Genomic DNA, 20348 nt, shown 5'->3' on the forward strand with positions numbered 1-20348 from the left:
CTAGATTACATTATCCCTACAGAATAATTCTGATGCATTTATGTTGTCTCAACTTGCCTCCCCTTAAAAACAGTCGTCGAGTCGTCCATAATTTTGACCAATTACTACTCACCCCTTATTCCTCCTCCCACTAGTCGGTCTCGTCATGAAAATATCGATACATTTTTAGGAAATGTTTATGCTAGATTTTTGAAATTTAATTTATTCAAATGCAGTTCAGGATTTCATACACAAGTTATGTATTTATTTAGCATGAATTTTGAAAATGCTGTCACATTTAAAAATTTAAAAGTAATAATTTCGTTGAGGAAAGGTATTTAACTTTAAGGAATGTTTCTTAATTAATCAATTAAAAATTTACATATGTCAATTAGCAAGAGGTAGATTAATTATGGATAAGGCAAAATTAAGGCGTGTGTACATTTTGAAACTATTTTTTTACCATTTTCATAACTAATTTTTTACTTCTCAGCGATATTACTAGCTCATAAAATATTTAATACACTTTTTTTGTGACGTACAAACCTTACCTTTGAAAATAGTCAAAAAATTTTTCAGAAATTTAAGTCTACCAATTTTTCTTAGTTATTATTGTAACAATTTTTATAAGGCGGCAGCAACAGGAAACAAATCTCTAAACAAATCTACGTATTTTCTAAAAAGTCTGCTACAAAAATAACTAAATTTGCATATTTTTTATATATTTTTTTAACCACAAAAATTTGCATAGATGTAAAAGTGACACGTGGCACAGCCACGTGGTACATAATAATTTTTCTTAAGAAATTTGTGCTCATATTTACAATTAAGCCGTGCATGAATTTGTCATTTTACTTACTTAAATAGGTGAACAATTAATAAGCCACTTTTCACAACTTTGATTGTTGGTTAGGTTATTATTACAGGAGAAGACGGATTAATTGTTAGGAAATCAATACTTATTTTGGAATTAAGTAAGTAATACAGGTTTAATTGTGGGAAGATTAATTAAGGTTATGCAGAAAGGTGAAAGGTGAAGTGATTCCCAAATTGAGTGGTTCCAGTTAAAGGGACGATTTAAAGATGGGTCGTCGTACATCGCTGGGTCACTTGGGGTCCTGAAAAGTGACGATGAACTCGCCAGATCTATAAAAATTCAAGTTTTGTTAGAATTTCAAAACCACGCAAAATCCAAGTCAAAAAATATTATAGAAAATTATTGAGTGAAGCATTTTTTACAGGTATTTTTGCATGCAAAAATTATGCACGTGGTAAAATTGCAAACTGAAACACAAGCAGGCAGTGATTCTAACAAATACTGTACCACACAATTTTTAAATATGTAAATGGTCATAATTACAACATTAATTACAACATTGACTACTATACATGAAACTAGATACATAATTTAATAAATACTACGGATGACCCCGGCAGGCTCCAATTAAAGCTGATAATTTAAAGCAGTTTGAGCAACATGTAGGCCAAGCAGGAAAGTTAACGGTATCACTTTTTACTTGTCAACCCTTGACCCAAGCGTTCCTCCCATTTTCTGAAATTTGCATTTTTCGAATTTTTGGAAATAATTATAAGCACAAGATCATCATATTTTTAGGCATTAATCAGATATAAATTTTAATACAAATATTTTGGTCCGCGAATTATAACAAATAATTTATGTATCACATGTGTGGTTAAGTAATTGAATCACTTCAAAAATTTGAGATCATCAAAGGATTCCGTTCTGATTAAGGTAATAATAACTAATTAATTAATTTGACCTCAATCAATTAAATGACGAATAATAGCCCAATTAGAATCTTGTAAAAAAGAAAAAAAATGTATAAAAAAAATTTGGAAATTCAGGAGAAATTTGTACCAAAATTACGAACCCAGATAAGTCACCAACATAAATAGCAGCGTGCAATAGAGAGCATATGCAAGGTGCATTTATAAATACCTCACAACTTGCGCCAATGTTATAATTTAACTATGGCGCAAGTTAGCAATGACCAAGTAAAATGTAAGAAATTAGCATGCGTGAAAGTCTTGTAAGGAAAATATATAAATACATATAAAAGTGGAAAAATTAGCAAATTTGTTAAGAAAATTAGGGTGAAAATGACTCACAAATGCTCGGGATGATTGCGAATACAATCGATAAGTGCGGGCGCAGCTATTTCTCCGACACAGATGCGATGCACGGCCGTGAAGAGGGGATACCTAGAAGATACGTAAATTTGATTGGAAAATAGTTTAAATTTCTGAAAAAATTTATCAAAATTTTAACAATTAACAATAATATGTATATGAATTATCGACAGTATTGAAGTCTTCCAATTAAACTATGAGTTGAGGAAAGTAATATAAAACAAGTACAAAAATCATGCATTTTTACCATTAATTGTTACGAATAGTTAAATAATATTAATAGCAAAGTTAGTTATTAAATTTTAAAATACAATGAATAAACCGTTTCCACTATTTTTTGCACAGTATTTTTTTCGTCGGCGGCAGGATACATTACCTGACATTTTCAAAAAATAGTACACAAATTCATTCTAATTTACTGGCGTCAAAACTATGAAAATAATTAGAAGAGTATATTCGCACGTGCGAATTTGCATTGCAAAATTGCACAGTTTAACCGTAAAATTGCACATTTTCACCCTAAAATTGCACTGAACTGTTCAGTCTGAACATCCATAAATTAAACGATTCTGCACTCACTTTTCTTCAAGTCCCTTTATCTTGAGCATCGTATTCACCTCGTGTGCCGTCATGGGTCCCTGTAATCGCTGACCGTTTAGCATTTCAGCCTCCAACTCTGTCATGGACTGAAAAAGTGTTTTAAAAAATATTAATTTTACTATTATAGTTTTGAAAATTATCTAGTTTTTTAAATTTCAAACCTTTCCCGTTTTCACGAAAGCTTCAGAAACTTTCCTATTCCTTCCTCCGTAACAAGTCGTGATCAAATCAGCGACGCCACATGACTCCAAAAATGTGGCGAGTTGGGCGGAATGAGCGTAAAATTCCTGAAGTGAAAATAATTGTTACAAATTGGAAAACCGCAATTTTCCGTAAATTTTGAAAACAGAAATTTTGTACAAATTTTGTTCACCTGAGCAAATCGAACCATTTCCATCAATCCTAACCGAATCACGGCAGCCTTTGTGTTGTCACCCATTCCTAAACCGTCGATAAAACCGGCGGCGCAAGCTACAATGTTCTGGAAATTTATAAGGTTTAATTTTTTTTTAATTTTGAATCCGATTTTTTCGTAAATTAAATCCTCACTTTAAGTGCGCCACACATTTCGACGGTGTCCTTATCATCTACGACAACGACGCGGAAGTAGTCCGTTTGGATAAGTTTGTGAAGGATTTTCCCCTGTTCGACGTCCAGAACGCCTGTAAAAAAACAAGACTGATAAGGTCCTGGCACAATTAAAGTAGGACTCGATGACTCGTCACCAAAATCAGCACATTTTTTATCATTTCTCGGTTCTAGGAATTTATTTTACAATTCTGGACGCCAAATTTGTAGAGCAGATCGTCCCCAATTTTTCAAAAATATACACTCCTGATTTTGACCCTTTTTGAAGGAGATCTCAATTTTATGAAGCCCTCAGAAAAATTGGAACTCATCGAAACTGGCTCAAAAACTCGACGCCATTCCATCAATCAACTCACTGACTACAAATTTGTCGGGCAGAATTTTAAAATAAATTCCCAGAGCCGAAAAATGATTAAAAATGTGATGATTTTGGTGATGAGTCGAGTGTCCACGACCGCGTATGTAAATTTTGGATAAAAATATAACATGCATGTAAAACTTGATTCCGGATTTGTCCAACATTTTAAAATCTATGAAATTTATACATGTACAAAAATTGGCATAAATTTATTTTCGCACCGATCGTCGTCTCGGAGAATTTTTCAGCTGCAATTTCCGGCGCTAAATTAGCCCCCATAAGAACATTGCAGGGGATGTCGAGGAATCGCGTGATGATGTGTGAGATCAGCTCAATTCCACCTTCCGGGGCGACGTCGAAACCCTGTAATTAGTAAATATTAATCGATAATCAATCGATAAATAAATTCATGGTCAACGTGACAGAAAGATTGACACGGACAATCACGTCATATTCGTGACATAACATGAAATGTCTAGCATGACCGGCAATGGGCATGAAAAATAGTTTTCCTGCAAAATTATGTAAACTTGATGTAAAATTCCAGCATATAAGAAATAACAGTTAAAGCTCAAGTATGCATGTAATTATGAATCGGTCGGATTCGGTCGATACCTGACTTGTCATTACTTATAAGTAAACATTTCTCGAGACTCGATCGATCCCTGCATGAAACATGACATGTCATTTGCTAACTCATTTCTTCACGAAAATGTAAACACTTCTTGGCAAAAATTGGATCAATAATACCAAAATAATTCTCAGACACACGTCGCTACTAAATACCTGACCCAGTAATGGATGGATTTATCATAAAATAACAAATAACAATGTAAGTATGTACAAAGTGATGATAAGCCAGTCACTCATCACGATAAGTAATAAACCACTCTAAAATACGATAACCTTCCCCTCCCACCCTGATAACTAACTCGCTCACCTTGATAAGCGACAATCCAAACGCACCCGGCCTCATCTTTCCGACGAGCGGGGCACACGTTTTCTTGATGAATTGATGTGGTAACACGAAAATCAAGATATCCGCGTCCTTCGCAGTTTCCAATACGTCGGGGACGGCGACCTTGCAATAAATAATGCCAATTTTTGCATGTTTTTTTTTGCAAAAACATAATTTGCAGAAAATGTCAAATTATTTTACTCACAATATTCTCCGGGAGTTTATGTCCTGGGAGATATTTTGCATTTTCATGGTGCACATTAATCCACTCCGTCAATTTCCGGTTGTCGTGAATCTCTTCGAACACGTACATTTTCACGATGGGTTCAAACACGTCGGCATATTTGATGGTGTTGAAGCCGATAACTTTCGAGATGGCGGAACCCCTGGGAAAAAAATTGGAAAAATTAGTTAATGAATAACAAAATTTCGACTTGATTAAAAAAACAAAATTTTGTCTTGACTTAAAAAACAGAATTTCGACTTGATTTTCAGAAACCAGAATTTCTTTCCTTAATTTTAAAAATTTCTCCTCACCAATTTCCCGACCCGATGATGCAAACTCGTTTCTTTTCAGCCATTTCTGAAATCCGCCCACTTTTCCTGGAAATTCCTTGAGACGATTTGTACTGACGAGAAGACTGAAATCCAAGCTGGTCAAAGTTTGCTGGGCTACTGGACGAAAATCCAGTCAGAGATGGGAACAGCCTTGATATTGATACTGGTTTTTGTCCTGATAACGACTTTAACACGGCAGGAATGCAACTGGTTAACCTAATGAAACCACTACTTCTTATATTAAAAGAGGTATTATTATTGTTATTCCTACCACTGCTACTACTGGCCCGATTACGATTACTGCATGCTTTTCCTCCACTTTTAATGCTGCTGGTGAGAAATAGTGCTGTCTTCGTATTATTATAGGAAGAGATACAACTAGAAGTGGTACGGACCGAATTAATGCCACGAATCGCGTTGAAAGTACGGCTCCGATTTAATAGTGGAAAGATGAGAGTACGAATTCGTGTCAACATGTATTAGCGAAAAAAGATTTAGAATATAAGAACCGAGTGTAACCTAACCTTCATTCGGCAAGTTCATGGCGAAAATCGTGCAAAAATTGAGATATTTAATTGGCATGGAATAGAATGACTTTAATTAATTGAATTTAGGAGAGAATTGGGTCAATTTAGGGTTTAATTATTTCCTGGATCAGTTAATTATAATTTGCATAAATGTAACGCAACCCAATTATTGTTTTGATTTCGTTTTTTAGTGAATTTTATGTCTTTTTTGTAACGAAAGTTTTTGGATTATTAAAATCCTGATAAATTTAGATTTTCATAAATTATTCGCAAATTATTATTTTGATTTTGGATTTATTTATCTGTCTTTTATCTGTAACGATGAATGTAACGAAAACTTTTTTGATACGGGATCAAGGATTTTTTTCTTGGGGAGTTTATTGCACTGAATTAAATCCTGTATAAACCGAATATCGGGTGTTTACTTTCTTGGCACGGGTAACTTTCTGTCTTTTGGACGAGAGAGACAATAAAACAGTCGAGATTTTTGTATTAAACGGAAATAAAGCTAATCAAACAACGCAACAACGATTTTCTCCTTATTGCTGAAAACAGGGCATGAATCCAACCGGGGATTTGGTATATGAACAAGAATTACTACGATGTATGTATTATGCAGGATGGAATACCCGGGTATTTTGTGTGCCCGAAAATGCCCGAAGTTTGTGGGATAATGTGGAGAAATGAGAGAAAGTGGGATGAGATGAGATTTGTCTCAATTTCTGGATAGTTTGGATAGAAAAAAAGTGTCTAATTTTGATAAGCACACGGCTAAAGATAAGGAATCGAATTGATGGAAAACCCGGGTGTTTTATATATCCGAAAATTCCTGAAGTTTGACTATTGTAACAATCTGGAGAAATGAGAGAAAGATGAGATGAGATTTGTCTAAATTTCTGAATAGTTTTTGATATAAAAAATTAATTTTGATAAGCACACGACCAAAGATAAGGCAGAATTTGGTGTAAAATTCTTTGAACTATCTTCCTGTCGGTGGATATGATGCCGATAATGTCGTAACTGTTAGAATGTCCATTTTTACATCATTGTACCTAATTTTGTTGGAAAATGTAACACGTTATTAGTTATTACTTGATAATTGTTTTAGCGAAGGCGTGCTAATTAAAGGGGTGGATTTGATTGGATTGGAAATGCGTATGTATTTACGAACTTAAATAGATACGCAGTAGAGCATCGATAATATTTGCTTAGCATTGTCCATTCGTTAATTATTTCCATACGATGGGTATGAATTACATTACATATGATTTGCATATGTACGCAAAATCGCAGAAATATTTACGAGGGATGAATTCTTAGGAATTTTTCGCCCAATAAGTTTTTAGAAATTGAATCTTCGAATTTTTTTAAAGCCCTATTTATGTAATTTGTTAGTCAAACTCAAAATCTTGTCTAAAATCGTTGAGATGTTGGGAAAATTGTATTCAGTATTATTGCAAGACTGCTGGAAGGTGCAAATAAATAAATTTTGCACGCACAAAAATTAATGACGCAATGCACTTGGTAAAATTTTAGCGAAAATTATAAACTTAGAAAATCAATTGCCAATTTTAGAAATTTGCAAATACCATTTTCATCAGTATCTAAAATCAATTAATTTTATAGTAAAGACTCAAACAAAATAATAGCCTTTAACACTTTAACACAAGACAAGAAAGTTACAGAGGGATTATGTAATTGAAATTTGAGTGTTAATTTAATCACTCTTGTTAATTATTGTATGGGTCAAGGGTCAGATCATGATTGAGTTGAGAGATGACGAGTGCATACATCATACATTAATATCGCATCGCATGAATAATTAGGGAGATGATCGTAAAATATAATGTGACAAACTGCTTATCTTATCTGTATAGTAAATATATTCGTCACGATGCAGATTACTAACTAGGCAAATAGATGTTGGACTTGAGGATAAAGTTTAAACGTCAAAATAATAAATGCAGTTTGGTCTGGACATCAAGAGGACAAATTGTGAACCCGGACAGATAGAAAAAAGTAAAAGATAAGATAAAATGCTAGACTAATTTCAAGAAATTTGAACCTCGGCATGGATTTTTAGTTAGTTAAGATAATTTTGTTTGACGAAAATGAATACCAAAAACTTTGCAGGAATAAACTCACTTATCAAGTAAAATGCCCTCAAACGCTGAAATACTTAATCATAATTTCAAGAAGTTTATTTTTTGACGAATGTAAAAATGATGAATGTATTAATATTAATTTCCGGAGTTTATCAATAATGAATGAAAGTAATATAAAATCCTACGAGAAACGGGGACAATTCCTTCACTTGCCGGTTCCATCCTTGTCAAGAAATCCTTGTTTTTCTAGCTCGGCCCTGAAGATAAGGTAAAAATGTGGGTTAAATTGATGTTTCACGATTGCGATTACAATTTAAATTCGATTAATTTACTTGAGTTGACAGCTAAAATCATCCTCGATATTGTCGTCGTCCCAATTATCCTCCCATACTTTGACTTCTTCCTCGTCTTCGCCGTTCTTGTTGTAGTCTGAATAAGGGAAAAGAAAAGAGTAGTTAATTAGTGTATCGATAATTAAGTCACTAAATAATACATTCAATTCAATCTACAATTAAAAAACTGCTTAAGTTTCAAAGTCGCAAAAAAGTTATCTTCAGGTAATTTCAAACTTGTTGCAATTTTTATACAATTTGGCTTATCAATCAACACAACAGTGCGTACGATACGGTCTTATCTTCACTTATCTTTACTCAATTAAATAAAAACTACTTCATTTCTTACCGTCCGATGGAAATTCTTCAAATTCATCGTCCTCTTCCAACAAGCCTAAATCAACTTTGGCTGGTTTCACCTCAGTCGAACCGCTCCCTGTCGTCCCCCCAGTTGAAGAGGTATTTGTGGTGGTGGACATTTCAAAATTTTCACTTTTTGAAATTAAATTGACGAACGAATTACAAATTTTTGAGAAAAGTTGAAAATTTTTGTTGTGAAATGAAGAATGAGAGTTGCACTGACAGAGCGGATTTTGAGGTTGGCTCGTTCACCAGGGGCGGGCAGGATTTAGACTGCTGTTGAGAGTTAAATGGAGAAATTTGAACTTTCCCTCGCAGCGCTTTCATCTTTCGGCATGAATTTGCGAAATTGTGGCGAAAATGGGTGACAAAGTTGGAACGGTTTGTCGTAGCGGGTCTAAATTTTGAACAGAAGAGCATGTTATCCTCAGATAATTTGATTTAATTTAGCTTATCAGAATAGGTTTGGGGGCTGTGAGGACGGCATAAATTCGAAAATTATAGGGTTTTCTTGATTTAAATAAATTTAAATTGGGTAAATTCTGATTATAATTTTTAATTGGAATTAAAATAATAATAATCACAATTTAAAATATAATGCAGTTAATAATTTTCTAAAATTTAGTCTAAACATGCACTTGTGTCGACAACATGGCGTGGGAACTTTCTGAAAAGACGGCTTCTGCTTCTCTATTAATAAAAAACGATTGAAACTAATTAATTTCGAATTTCTGTATAAATTAAATTAACTACAATTAATTACTACACTGCTTATCTTACTGCAGGGTTAACGCGATGCTCAAATTGTTTATGAAAACGGGCAGTTCTTTAATAATATCTTGATAAATACTGCGGTCAAATTGGGTCTCGACATCTTTTTGGTCCAAATTTCTCTCCTCGATGTCAAACGCGGACCTTTTCTTTCTCTTATTATTCTGCGCCTGATTGGTCGTTATTACAGTGTTGACGGTCGTCTGGTAAGAGAGTAAAATTCGCAAAAGGTTTATAATAAACAGTGATTCGGGTGGAAAAATAACCACTTATTCAAGAAATAACGGTACGAAAGTGGTTCCTTGCAGCTAAATATTTTGACCTTTAAGAAATGCAAGGCGCAAGAAACTACGTCCCTTTGCAGTACAAAAAATATAGCAAACCCGCAAGAAACGAATTATTGAAATTCTGTCAAAAAATTATGAGAATGTTGCAAATTTCTGGATAATTGACACAAAATTGAAAAACTTGGCGAAATTGTTGACCCATTTTCTCCAGTGCTTCGGGTGCAAGTAACCAATTGCAAGAAATAAGTACAAGGAAGGTTTCTTACAGATATTTTGACCTGCAAGAAATTCAAAGCGCAAGAAACTACGCCCCGTCGCTATATTTCATACGGCGCGTGGCTTGGTGGCGCTTATTTCTGGATCTTTCTCTCAGTTTCTGGCACCTATCATTTCTTGTGTTTCTTGCTTTGCAGTGCAAAAAAATATGGCAGACCCGCAAGAAACGGAATTCTATTCATATAAAATGAAATCTGTTTCTCACTTCCGGTTTGAGGTTTATTTTTTACCTGACTCGCCGCAATACTCACGGTATCCGACCGGGTAGAATTTCTTTTGGTTTTATTTTTACTAATGGTTACATCGCCGGCCTTATTTTCACCAAAAGACGGATGATGCTTGACGACATCTTCATAAACGGCCATTTGGCGACACTCCATATAGTCGAGTTCTCGCGTTAATTCGTAGCAAACGTGGACAATGTGACGTGCATCGTGAAGCAGGGTGCGAAGCGTGGCAGTTCCCAGGGTCAAAAGGTCAAGGTTGTCAATCGTGATCTTTTCAACTTTAATTATGAAAAGTATTTGTTAATAAAATCGATAAGGGAAAAAATTGATAAGAGAGAAAAACCTTCTAAAAATTCCTTAATTTCAGCCTGACTCCATTTTCCGCCTTCGCCAAACTGTTCCAAATAGTGTTGCATGTCGACCACGCCCTGTTCGAAGGTGGAGATTGGGGCGTTCTTGGCTTTAAGAAGGCCAGCTATTGGGGTACCTTCTTCCCCACATTTTAGCACTTTTCCGACCATCTCTAACTGCTCGAGGACAATCGCTGGAAAGAAATAATGATGTCTTTATTCTGCATTGGTTAATACCAACTTGCGCCAATTTTATTATTATAGTTTAACTATGGCGCAAGTTAGGAATTGACTACTTTTGCTCAGTGTTTCGTTTGCTATATTTCATTTGCACTGCAAAGTAAGCCGTTTGATTGGGATCGCTTGGTATGAAATAAATTTTGATAAAATGTGGCAAAATTTCTAACAGTATTTCCAATTATCCAGCAATTTTCAACATTTAGACAAAATTTGTATCCAAAAACCAACAATTTTTGTACCCAAAGACGTTGTCAATCGGTTCGAGTTTTTCAAAATTATTGATATCAGTGATTCGAAAAATTCTTACTCAAGATTTTGCTCGCATCGGTCAAGAGCATCTTGAGCAGGGCGAATTTCTTGACTTGTGCCAACATCTCAAATCCACGCCAACTTTCCGCCTTGTTCCCGTCTTTATAGAGGATGCGGAGGGGGGCGAGGCTGAATTTCGCCCAGGTGTGACCCACCCCAGTCGGACGGGTGTCGTACTCTGCCTTCATTTTTTCCAACTGGGCGGCGCGGCGTTGATAATTTCTGAGAAAAATAGAGTGGATTTTTAGGAAATTTTGGAACATTTTTCGGAAATTTTAAACGTATCTGGGAGTTGTCTAGGAATTTTAACAAAGGAAAGTTGGAAAGTTTTGGGGAATTTTCGAGCATTCGCGGCGTTGATAATTTCTGGGCGAAATAAAGTGGATTTTTAGGAATTTAGGAAAATTTTTAAGAAATTTTGAACGTTTCCGCAAATTTTCGAGAAATTTTTATGAAATCATGAAGTTTCAGGGAATTTTCAAGCAGTTTCTTCCCCTCGTTCTCCCGGAAATAAAGCAGAAATCTACCCCACGATTCCATTATTCTGAAACTATTTTCAAAAATAGTTTCAAAATTTCTCGAATTCATCCCCCACTTACGAATGAACTCGAATATGCCTCGCCTTCTTGACCTCTTTGTCCTCCTCTTTTCCCACAAACTTGACGACAAGGGCGGTAAAAACGTTGGCGACGGTTTCATGAATCACTTCCACCATGTCGACCGTCCGCACGCACGCCTCCCACGTGGCGACACTCTGACTCACAATCTTTTCCAAGTTATGGACAACTTCCTCCACGTCGCCGGCCGGATATCCGGAATAAATTACGTCATTGTCGTATTGAACCTGGGGAAAAAAAATTTTGAAAAAATCTGGGAACATAAATTTTGAAAAATTTCCGCTACTTGTTCCAAAATATAGGTCGCCAGCCAAATGTATGAACCTAGCACGGTCCGAGAACGGGATAATTCCAATTCGACCTCGTCCAAGGGTTGTTCCGCGTACCGGGAGAAGGTCAAGAGTAAGATGATCTGGGGAGGAAGGAAAATGCGAAGTTTTAGCGATTTTTTTTGCGAAATTGCGAAAAAATATAATGTTATTAAATATCTGATAGAGTCACGTATATATTCTGAACTGGTATTGATTTGATAATAATAACTTCCTACTCCTGATTGGTAGATCTGTAGTTTGTTTCTGACTGATAAATTTTTAATTTCTACAACATTACTAACCGGTAATGCTCGTTATTACCGTGCAATTACCCTCTAAGAATTCCAGTATTAAAATAATACCAAGCGGTGGTCACATATGACTCTAACTTATGTGGCATTGATAAGCAATTCTATGTAGTAATAGCTCCGTATTAAAGTTTTACTATATCGGTAGTAGTAAATTTTTACGGACTGGTATAATTTTAATACCAAGCGGTACGAAGCATCTTTAAAACCGAGAAATTAATAGTTGCGTGCGTGACTATACCATATTTCTAACACACAAAAATGTACGTACGTACTCCGGCGGGTAATGATTTAATACCAGTTTTCTATTACCCTGACCTGTTTGTACCGGTGGTGGACATCGTGAAGGAGCGAAAGCCCAGTGTGGATTGACTTGTAGGCTGACGCTTTGAGCGACTGGGGGCTGTTCGGATCGATCACTTTGGGCGGAACTGGGGCCGCAGATTTTTGCTGTTTTTTGGAGGTGAGGGCATACGCAGTTTTCGAAACGGTGGCGAACTTTGAGGGCGTCTTATTCGATTGTCCTCCCGGACTTATCAAATCGTAGGAATTGGAACGTTGCGCAAGGCGTTGGATGAAATCGAGTGAGTGTCTCGTGCGGGCGCGGACGCTGGCAAAAGAAATTAAATTGACCATTAAATTTGAAAGTTAATTAAATAAGTTAACGTAGGACTCGCTGACTCGTAATCAAAATCAGCACATTTTTAATCATTTCTCCCCTCTGGGAATTTATTTTAAAATTCTGGACGACAAATTTGCAGTCAGTGAGTTGATTGATGGAATGGCGTTGAGTTTTTTGAGCCAGTTTCGACGAGGTCCAATTTTTCTGAAGGCTTCCTAAACTTGAGATCTCCTCCTTCAAAAAGGGTCAAAATCTGGAGTGTATATTTTTGAAAAATTTGGAACGACTGCAGCTCTACAAATTTGTCGTTCAGAATTTTAAAATAAGTTCCCAGAGGTGAAAAATGCTTAAAAATGTGCTGATTTTGATAATGAAATGAATAATCAAGTCCTACACACGTTAATTAACTTAATAGCTCAATTAATTAAACTCTTAATTACGGATCCAGATCATCCAACTCGTCATACGGCGGAGTGAACCAGCCCCGAAACAAGCCAGACATCCAAACACAGCACTTATTTTTGGCAAAACAGGTGAAAAACTTCTTCTCACTTCCGTCGCCTTGACCTTGATCCGTCGCAATGGTCGCGTCACTAATTAATTAATCAATCCGTTAATTAATTCATAATTAACTAATTAATTACTAATTTCTCATCTTACAAGGACGCATCCCCCGATCGGTCCCCACTTCTCCCGCTCTGTCCACTGCCCACGACTCGGGACCGCATCAATTTTAGGTGCGCGATTTCTGGCGCATCCTCAAAAGCGGCGACTTCCGGTAGCAAAGTGTGCGGGGCATGATGATGGTGCCGATTTATCGTGACGATGGGCGGGGCGGGATTTCCGGAAGTTCCGGTTTTCTTCCCCTTTTTCACAAGGGAGGATGCCGACGCGGATTTTTTCAGGATGGATTTTCCTGCCGCGGAGAGCAGGGACGATTGCGACGTGCTCGTGCGACCCCCGCCGCGAACCGAGCGCGTCGGAGTGATCGACCAGTTGAGCGAGGACCCGGAACTGAGCGAGGTGCGGCCCGATTTTGTCTTTGGCGGGGTCAGGAGTGGAGCGACTTTGGCCGTGGGGGCGGGAGCGGGATGCGGGTGGTGAGGTGGAGTAGGTTGTGGAGGGCCTTTCGAGTGGAGGACGAGTTTCGACATGGTGGCGAAATGGGATGGAAGGAATTTTGTTTTAGGGTCGAAATTTTGTCGAAATTGTGGTTGAAAAATTTGAATAATCTTGAGGCACGATTATTGTCGGGTTTTGTTGGTATCTAGGATTTGTTGTTTATTATTACTAATCACTTGTAGTCAGTAAGTACAAAGTACAAATAGGATGATATAAACACAAATTCACAATATAATTAAAATTCATAGTACTTTTAAATGTAATAAATTTCGTTAAGTTTATCCCCTTTTGGGAGGGTTCCTAAGATTGACGCTACGTTGCCACGTTGTACTGTGATACTGAGTCGTTGGATGAGGAAAGTTGTAGTTGTTGGTATCTTAGGAATTTTAATTTCAAATGTGAATTGATGATGATTGGCATTGGCGGCGGAAGGAAGGGGGACTCTTCCCCCAGAAATTAGGCAAAATCATATCTTGTCCATGTTAATAAGTCCCTCTTCCTCCAATCGTACAATGCTAATGTCCCCGTATGCCCTCCCTCTACTTCTACCGCCACTGAATGCCGCAAATTCAGAACGGGCTTCTGTGGGAAATCAAAGCGGGCGATCAGGCGCTGACGACCCGTATTGTGGGGAAGATTTTGTTCGAAGGTGACGCCGAGATCGGCGTTGTTCTGCGCGAGGTCGTCATCCTTAACGTTCTCGACGCCAGCCTCGCCTCCCTCCACGAATTCGTCATCTTTCGAAGAGCGGTGAGCGAGTGGAGAGGTCGCGACGGGGGTGTTTCTCTCTGCTCAATGATTAAGACAGGCGTCAACCCGAAAAGGTGGACAAAATTATTTAAAAAAAGAATTAAAACATCTACAAGAAAATTATTTGTCAAATTATGACGACTTTTTTGGGCAGACTCGCCATCAAAATCGTGCCAAATAAACCGTAGTAACGTTAGAAGTAGCTCACCCTGTAATATACAATAATTGTATATATCAATAATTATTATTGATCTATTTTGTTGAACTACTATAATTTTGCACCCAAGGTGCAAAGGTGCCAGGTAATAATTACCTAATTTCATAACGAAAGACAATAATGTAACTGTTACACAGATATCACATAAAGATTGGTGGAATACGGCGAACGGTTTGCAAGAGGACGTGGCAAGATACTTTCCAAATTTCAGAGGCAGTTGTAAAATCAATGCAGGAAAAATGTGAGCGTGGTCACAACAGTGTGTTCGATGGAAGGGGACGCCATACAAACCACACAGTTAATCCAGCCGCCCTTAATGGCGCAATTATGGCGCACATTAACACATACCCAAGATATGAGCATCACTATTGCACTGCAAAGCTTGGACAATTCTACTTGTCGCCGGTCCTAACTTTGGATGCTATGTTTGCCGATTTTGTTATCAAGCATCCTATGATTGCCGACGCCCACAGAAAGGAACAAGTCTATAGAAGATGTTTCCGGGATAGTAACTTGACCATTGGACACACGTACACTGATACTTGCCGAAAATGTGACATTCTTGATGTGGAACTTAAAATAGCTCGGAGAAATAATAACGTGCGTCAGATTGATGTGGCGGTGGACGCAAGGCGTGTACATCTCGATTTCGCTGCTATTGCCAGAAATCAGCTTATTCAGGACGAATTGCGAAGCCAGAATGACCCTGAATTTGTCATGATATGTGGTGATATGCAGAAGGTAACATGCCCTGTTATATCCGAAACTATGTAACATTTACTAGTTTTTGAAACATGCATACTATTGCCACAGGTTCTTACAAGAGAACATTCTTACATTGATTGATTCATTCATTGATTCTTACAAGAGAACATTTCGCCCCTGGATTTTGGACGGAGCACATAATAAGACAACCTCATATCAGTGGACCAATTGGTCGTCGCCCGCATTGGAACGGTCAATGTTTAGCTCCCTTTGTTCTTGTAGTTAAATACAATCATCCTATTCCTATTTCAAGAGAAAAACATGACGACCTCATGTCTATGCTCCCATTACTTATGCCAGAGTATCGCCAATTTTACAGGAATTTGCCTCGCGCATGAGGAAGTTCAAGTATTTATATTTTTTAAGCTTGTCCTTGCGTTACATACATCATTTCCACCTGTTACCTCGTAAATGTATGATTATTTAAAAAGATGCGAGTAAACTTTAAACCATGTTAAAGAAAAGTTATAATAATTTAGAGTTTCTGTACCGTATTTGATATCCATGGTGCAAATTGCATGACTACACTAAATTTAAATTTGTTTACAAGTTGTTTTTCGATTCACGTCCTCAATTATTATGCAATTATGCATCAATGGTGCAGAAAAACGAGGAAGATGACCAAGTATTTTGCACCACTGTTGGAGATTAACCATGGTGGGTCAAATAAAATTTCAAAAAATTTGTGTCAAAATTATATAATAAATTCTCCCGGCTATTCTGTACCATTGGTGCGTTTTGCATCAATTAACCCAATTGTTTCGCATCATTTTGTGTTACCGATTGTTAGATACCAACGGTGCTATTAATTTATTAAAAAATGAACCTGATCCATTCTAGTGAGTATCAATTGATGCTCATCCAATTGTTTCGCATCAGCTTGGATAACCAACTGTTCAATACGAACGGTGCTACCTATTCCAAAATTGTAGTCCTTTCTCGATCCATTTGCACAATTAATTCGCACCATTTGCGCCACGGATTGTTCGATACCAATGGTGCGCCTAATTTATTCTATAATGGTCAAGGGGATTATTAATTAGCATCAATTGATGCAAAAAACTCGTGAACACACAGACAGACGGACGGACGGACAAGAGGAATTCAATAGCTCTCATGCTTCGCAGGGTGAGCTAATAAACCGTAGTAACGTTAGAAGTAGCTCACCCTGTAATAATGATTTGGTTATAACTTGCCCCTAGTGGTCTCAATGGTTCGGTTCGGTTCGGTTCTTGGAAGAACCGGTTTGGAACCGAGAACTGGAATTGAAGAACCGAAACAGAACCGAACTTTTTTTAACTGGAACCGAACCGGAACCGGCCAGAACCGTGATCGAACCGGCGGTTCGGATCAAACCGGTAGTGTTATCAAGATGCAATAAGCAACAAACAATTCTAATTGACGTTTTTTGGATGAAATTTCACATACAAGTCAATAACTTATCTATATTTAAACAAGCAAATTCTAATGCATGTCAACGGCAAATCCAGTTATTGAAGTTAGAAAACAATTCCAAGTTTGGGATGTAACCACGTCAAAATTCCATTTTGGGAACTTTGGGGGTGTAACGAAGTAAAAATTCCATTTTGGGAACTTTTGGGGTGTAACCAAGTAAAAATTTCATTTGGGGAACTTTGGGGTGTAACCAAGTCAAAATTCCAATTTGGAAACTTTGGGGGTGTGACCAAGTCAAAATTCCATTTTGGAAACGTTGGGGGTGTAACCCAGCCAAAATTCCGTTTTGGGAACTTTGGGGGTGTGACCAAGTCAAAATTTCATTTTGGAAACGTTGGGGGTGTGACCGTGAATAAGTCAAAATTTCATTTCGGGAACTTTGAGGGTGAGACCAAGTCAAAATTCCATTTTGGAAACTTTGGGGGGTGTAACCACGTCAAAATTCCATTCTGAAAACTTTTGGGGTGTAACCAAGTCAAAATTCCATTCTGGAAACGTTTGGGGTGTGACCAAGTCAAAATTTCATTTCGGGAACTTTGAGGGTGTAACCAAGTCAAAATTTCATTTGGGGAACTTTGGGGGTGTGACCGTGAATAAGTCAAAATTTCATTTCGGGAACTTTGAGGGTGAGACCAAGTCAAAATTTCATTTTGGAAACGTTGGGGGTGTAACCAAGTCAAAATTCCATTATGGAAACGTTGGGGGTGTAACCCAGCCAAAATTCCATTTTGGGAACTTTGGGGGTGTGACCAAGTCAAAATTTCATTTTGGAAACGTTAGGGGTGTGACCAAGTCAAAATTTCATTTCGGGAACTTTGAGGGTGAGACCAAGTCAAAATTCCATTTTGGAAACTTTGGGGGGTGTAACCACGTCAAAATTCCATTCTGAAAACTTTTGGGGTGTAACCAAGTCAAAATTCCATTCTGGAAACGTTGGGGGTGTGACCAAGTCAAAATTTCATTTCGGGAACTTTGAGGGTGTAACCAAGTCAAAATTTCATTTGGGGAACTTTGGGGGTGTGACCGTGAATAAGTCAAAATTTCATTTCGGGAACTTTGAGGGTGAGACCAAGTCAAAATTTCATTTTGGAAACGTTGGGGGTGTAACCAAGTCAAAATTCCATTATGGAAACGTTGGGGGTGTAACCCAGCCAAAATTCCATTTTGGGAACTTTGGGGGTGTGACCAAGTCAAAATTTCATTTTGGAAACGTTAGGGGTGTGACCAAGTCAAAATTTCATTTCGGGAACTTTGAGGGTGAGACCAAGTCAAAATTCCATTTTGGAAACTTTGGGGGGTGTAACCACGTCAAAATTCCATTCTGAAAACTTTTGGGGTGTAACCAAGTCAAAATTCCATTCTGGAAACGTTTGGGGTGTGACCAAGTCAAAAATTCATTTTGAAAACGTTGGGGTTGTCATCAAGTTAAAATTACATTCTGGAAACGTTGGGGGTGTAACTAATACAAAATTTCACTTGGGAAACTTTGAGGGTGCAGCCAAGTCGAAATTTCATTTTGGAAACTTTAGGGGTGAAAAGTTTCATTTGGAAACTAGGAGGTGTAGTTCGGGAAATTCGGGAAAGTTTCGCTAATTGATTTATGCATGAGGTTCGGTTCACCCCGAACCGGCCGGTTCGGTTCGGTTCTCAAAGACTTGGAACCGGAACCGAACCGGTAATAAAAGTTTCGGTTCGGTTCGGTTCTCAGTATAAACCGGAACCGAACCGGGGCCATCGGTTCCGGTTCGGTTCTATGAGAACCGAGAACCGTTGCGACCACTACTTGCCCCAAAGGTGCAGAAAAATGCAACAAAATAGATACATAATTATTTGCAATTATGCACCAAAGGTGCAGAAAAATCCAACAAAGTGGATCAATAATTTTTATGCAATGTTGCACCAATGGTGCAGAAAAATTAAACAAAATAGATCAATAATTATTATGCATCGAGAAGAGTCCAAAAATTGTGCATCACTGGTGCAGAATTATCTACCAAGGTTCAACGATAATTTTTAAAAATTTATGTCAAAATTGTATGATCATTTCTCCCGGATATTCTGCATTATTGGTGCGTTTTGCGTCCCTGCCTCCAATTATTTCGCATCATTTTGTCTTCCCGATTGTTAGATATCAATGGTCCTATTAACTTGTTAAAAAATTTGATTCGGTTTGTTTAGTACCAATGGTGCGCCTAACGTATCCAATAATGGTCAAGGGGCTGTTTAATTAGCATCAATTGATGCAAAAAGGTCGTTAACAGACAGACGGACGGACGGACGGACGGACATGAGGAATTCAATAGCTCTCATGCTACGCAGGGTGAGCTAATAAACAGTTCGTTTCCCAAAAATCGTGAAGTTGCGAAGGCATGTTAAAAAACAAACTTTGTTGTCCTTTTTAATAATTTTAATAGAACTTACTGATGTGGTAATTACAATTTTCGGCTTTTATACTACATACTGAATTACATATTTATTCAAAAGAGACCTACTAAATATACAACTTGTACATATATTTAGTAATATAAATGTGCCTTGCATAATACAATACAAGGTACATTTAGAAATGTAAGTACACTGCACTTCAAAAGTCTTCGACCAACATTGGCACAGTGATGTCTCAATTGGTGAGATAGCAATTTGGAGTTCTGCAGGGTTATAACCAATCGCATTTCAGACAAGATAGGACTCCAAATTTTGGACAGTGATGACCAAGTCAAAAGTTATGAATTTTTGACCTCAAATGCCAAAATTGACCTACCTCAAGGATTTTTTTCCCTGGTATTTGTATTTTTATAAAGTTGATACAACTCATCCTGAACATTTTGATATGCATACCGCCTCTGTGCAATTTTTGTAACGCCAACAGGGATTTTTTGAAAAGTGCAGTTTTGAAATTTTCCCCCATAAGCGCAATTTTAAAAATTTTCAGAACTGCACTTTTCAAAAAATCATTGTGGGCGTTAAGAAAATGGCACAGAGGCGGTATGCATATCAAAATGTTCAGAATGAGTTGTACTAACTTTATAAAAATAAAAATACCAAGAAAAAAAATCCTTGAGGTTGGTCACTTTTGGCTTTTGAGGTCAAAAATTCATAACCTTTGACCTGGTCATCACTTTCTAAAATTTCGTGTCCTATCTTGCCAGAAATGCGATTGGTTATAACCTTGCCAAATTTCAAATTTGTAATCTCACCAATTTTA

At 37.3% G+C, this 20348-nt stretch overlaps 3 protein-coding genes across 5 annotated transcripts; 1 reads left to right on the forward strand and 2 right to left on the reverse strand.

Annotated features, from left to right (window-relative positions):
- Nucleotides 1-222: 222 nt before the first annotated feature.
- On the reverse strand, nucleotides 223-6973 carry LOC110848094 (glycerol-3-phosphate dehydrogenase [NAD(+)], cytoplasmic). 3 transcript variants are annotated; one of them, XM_022095213.2, is made up of 10 exons: nucleotides 5172-6958; nucleotides 4840-5020; nucleotides 4617-4757; nucleotides 3898-4039; nucleotides 3280-3392; nucleotides 3104-3211; nucleotides 2892-3017; nucleotides 2710-2816; nucleotides 2110-2202; nucleotides 223-1125 (listed from the first exon to the last, which is right to left on the reverse strand). In XM_022095213.2, exons 1-10 carry the CDS (start codon nucleotides 5666-5668, stop codon nucleotides 1086-1088), a joined length of 1548 nt encoding a protein of 515 aa, XP_021950905.1. In that variant the 5' UTR covers nucleotides 5669-6958; the 3' UTR covers nucleotides 223-1085. The 3 variants fall into 3 exon arrangements, with proteins under 3 accessions (XP_021950905.1, XP_035706779.1, XP_021950906.1); XM_035850886.1 differs by lacking the exon at nucleotides 223-1125 and adding an exon at nucleotides 1132-1531 and having other exon boundaries at nucleotides 5172-6973; XM_022095214.2 differs by lacking the exon at nucleotides 223-1125 and adding an exon at nucleotides 1586-1723 and having other exon boundaries at nucleotides 5172-6972.
- Nucleotides 6974-7895: 922 nt separating this feature from the next.
- On the reverse strand, nucleotides 7896-8786 carry LOC110848095 (26S proteasome complex subunit SEM1). Its single transcript, XM_022095215.2, has 3 exons — nucleotides 8506-8786; nucleotides 8157-8253; nucleotides 7896-8081 (listed from the first exon to the last, which is right to left on the reverse strand). Exons 1-3 carry the CDS (start codon nucleotides 8633-8635, stop codon nucleotides 8030-8032), a joined length of 279 nt encoding a protein of 92 aa, XP_021950907.1. The 5' UTR covers nucleotides 8636-8786; the 3' UTR covers nucleotides 7896-8029.
- A 6255-nt stretch (nucleotides 8787-15041) lies between these two features.
- On the forward strand, nucleotides 15042-16162 carry LOC110849382. The gene is made up of 2 exons (XM_022096788.2): nucleotides 15042-15664; nucleotides 15737-16162. Exons 1-2 carry the CDS (start codon nucleotides 15152-15154, stop codon nucleotides 15767-15769), a joined length of 546 nt encoding a protein of 181 aa, XP_021952480.2. The 5' UTR covers nucleotides 15042-15151; the 3' UTR covers nucleotides 15770-16162.
- Nucleotides 16163-20348: the final 4186 nt, after the last annotated feature.

The sequence above is a fragment of the Folsomia candida genome, unplaced genomic scaffold (assembly GCF_002217175.1).
Source record: "Folsomia candida strain VU population unplaced genomic scaffold, ASM221717v1 Fcan01_Sc004, whole genome shotgun sequence".
Taxonomy (NCBI): Eukaryota; Metazoa; Arthropoda; class Collembola; order Entomobryomorpha; family Isotomidae; genus Folsomia; species Folsomia candida.

Excerpts from the sequence above, each read along its gene's own strand:
- LOC110849382 (XM_022096788.2), top strand. The coding sequence starts at position 15,152 with ATGCAGGAAAAATGTGAGCGTGGTCACAACAGTGTGTTCGATGGAAGG. Across the intron at positions 15,665-15,736 it reads TATGTGGTGATATGCAGAAG|GTTCTTACAAGAGAACATTC; the intron begins GTAACATGCCCT and ends CTATTGCCACAG.
- LOC110848095 (XM_022095215.2), bottom strand. The coding sequence starts at position 8,635 with ATGTCCACCACCACAAATACCTCTTCAACTGGGGGGACGACAGGGAGC. Across the intron at positions 8,254-8,505 it reads TGAAGAATTTCCATCGGACG|ACTACAACAAGAACGGCGAA; the intron begins GTAAGAAATGAA and ends TCCCTTATTCAG. Across the intron at positions 8,082-8,156 it reads GATTTTAGCTGTCAACTCAA|GGCCGAGCTAGAAAAACAAG; the intron begins GTAAATTAATCG and ends CCTTATCTTCAG.
- LOC110848094 (XM_035850886.1), bottom strand. The coding sequence starts at position 5,668 with ATGTTGACACGAATTCGTACTCTCATCTTTCCACTATTAAATCGGAGC. Across the intron at positions 2,817-2,891 it reads CTTTCGTGAAAACGGGAAAG|TCCATGACAGAGTTGGAGGC; the intron begins GTTTGAAATTTA and ends ACACTTTTTCAG. Across the intron at positions 1,532-2,109 it reads CGCAATCATCCCGAGCATTT|AAAATGGGAGGAACGCTTGG; the intron begins GTGAGTCATTTT and ends TGCAAATTTCAG.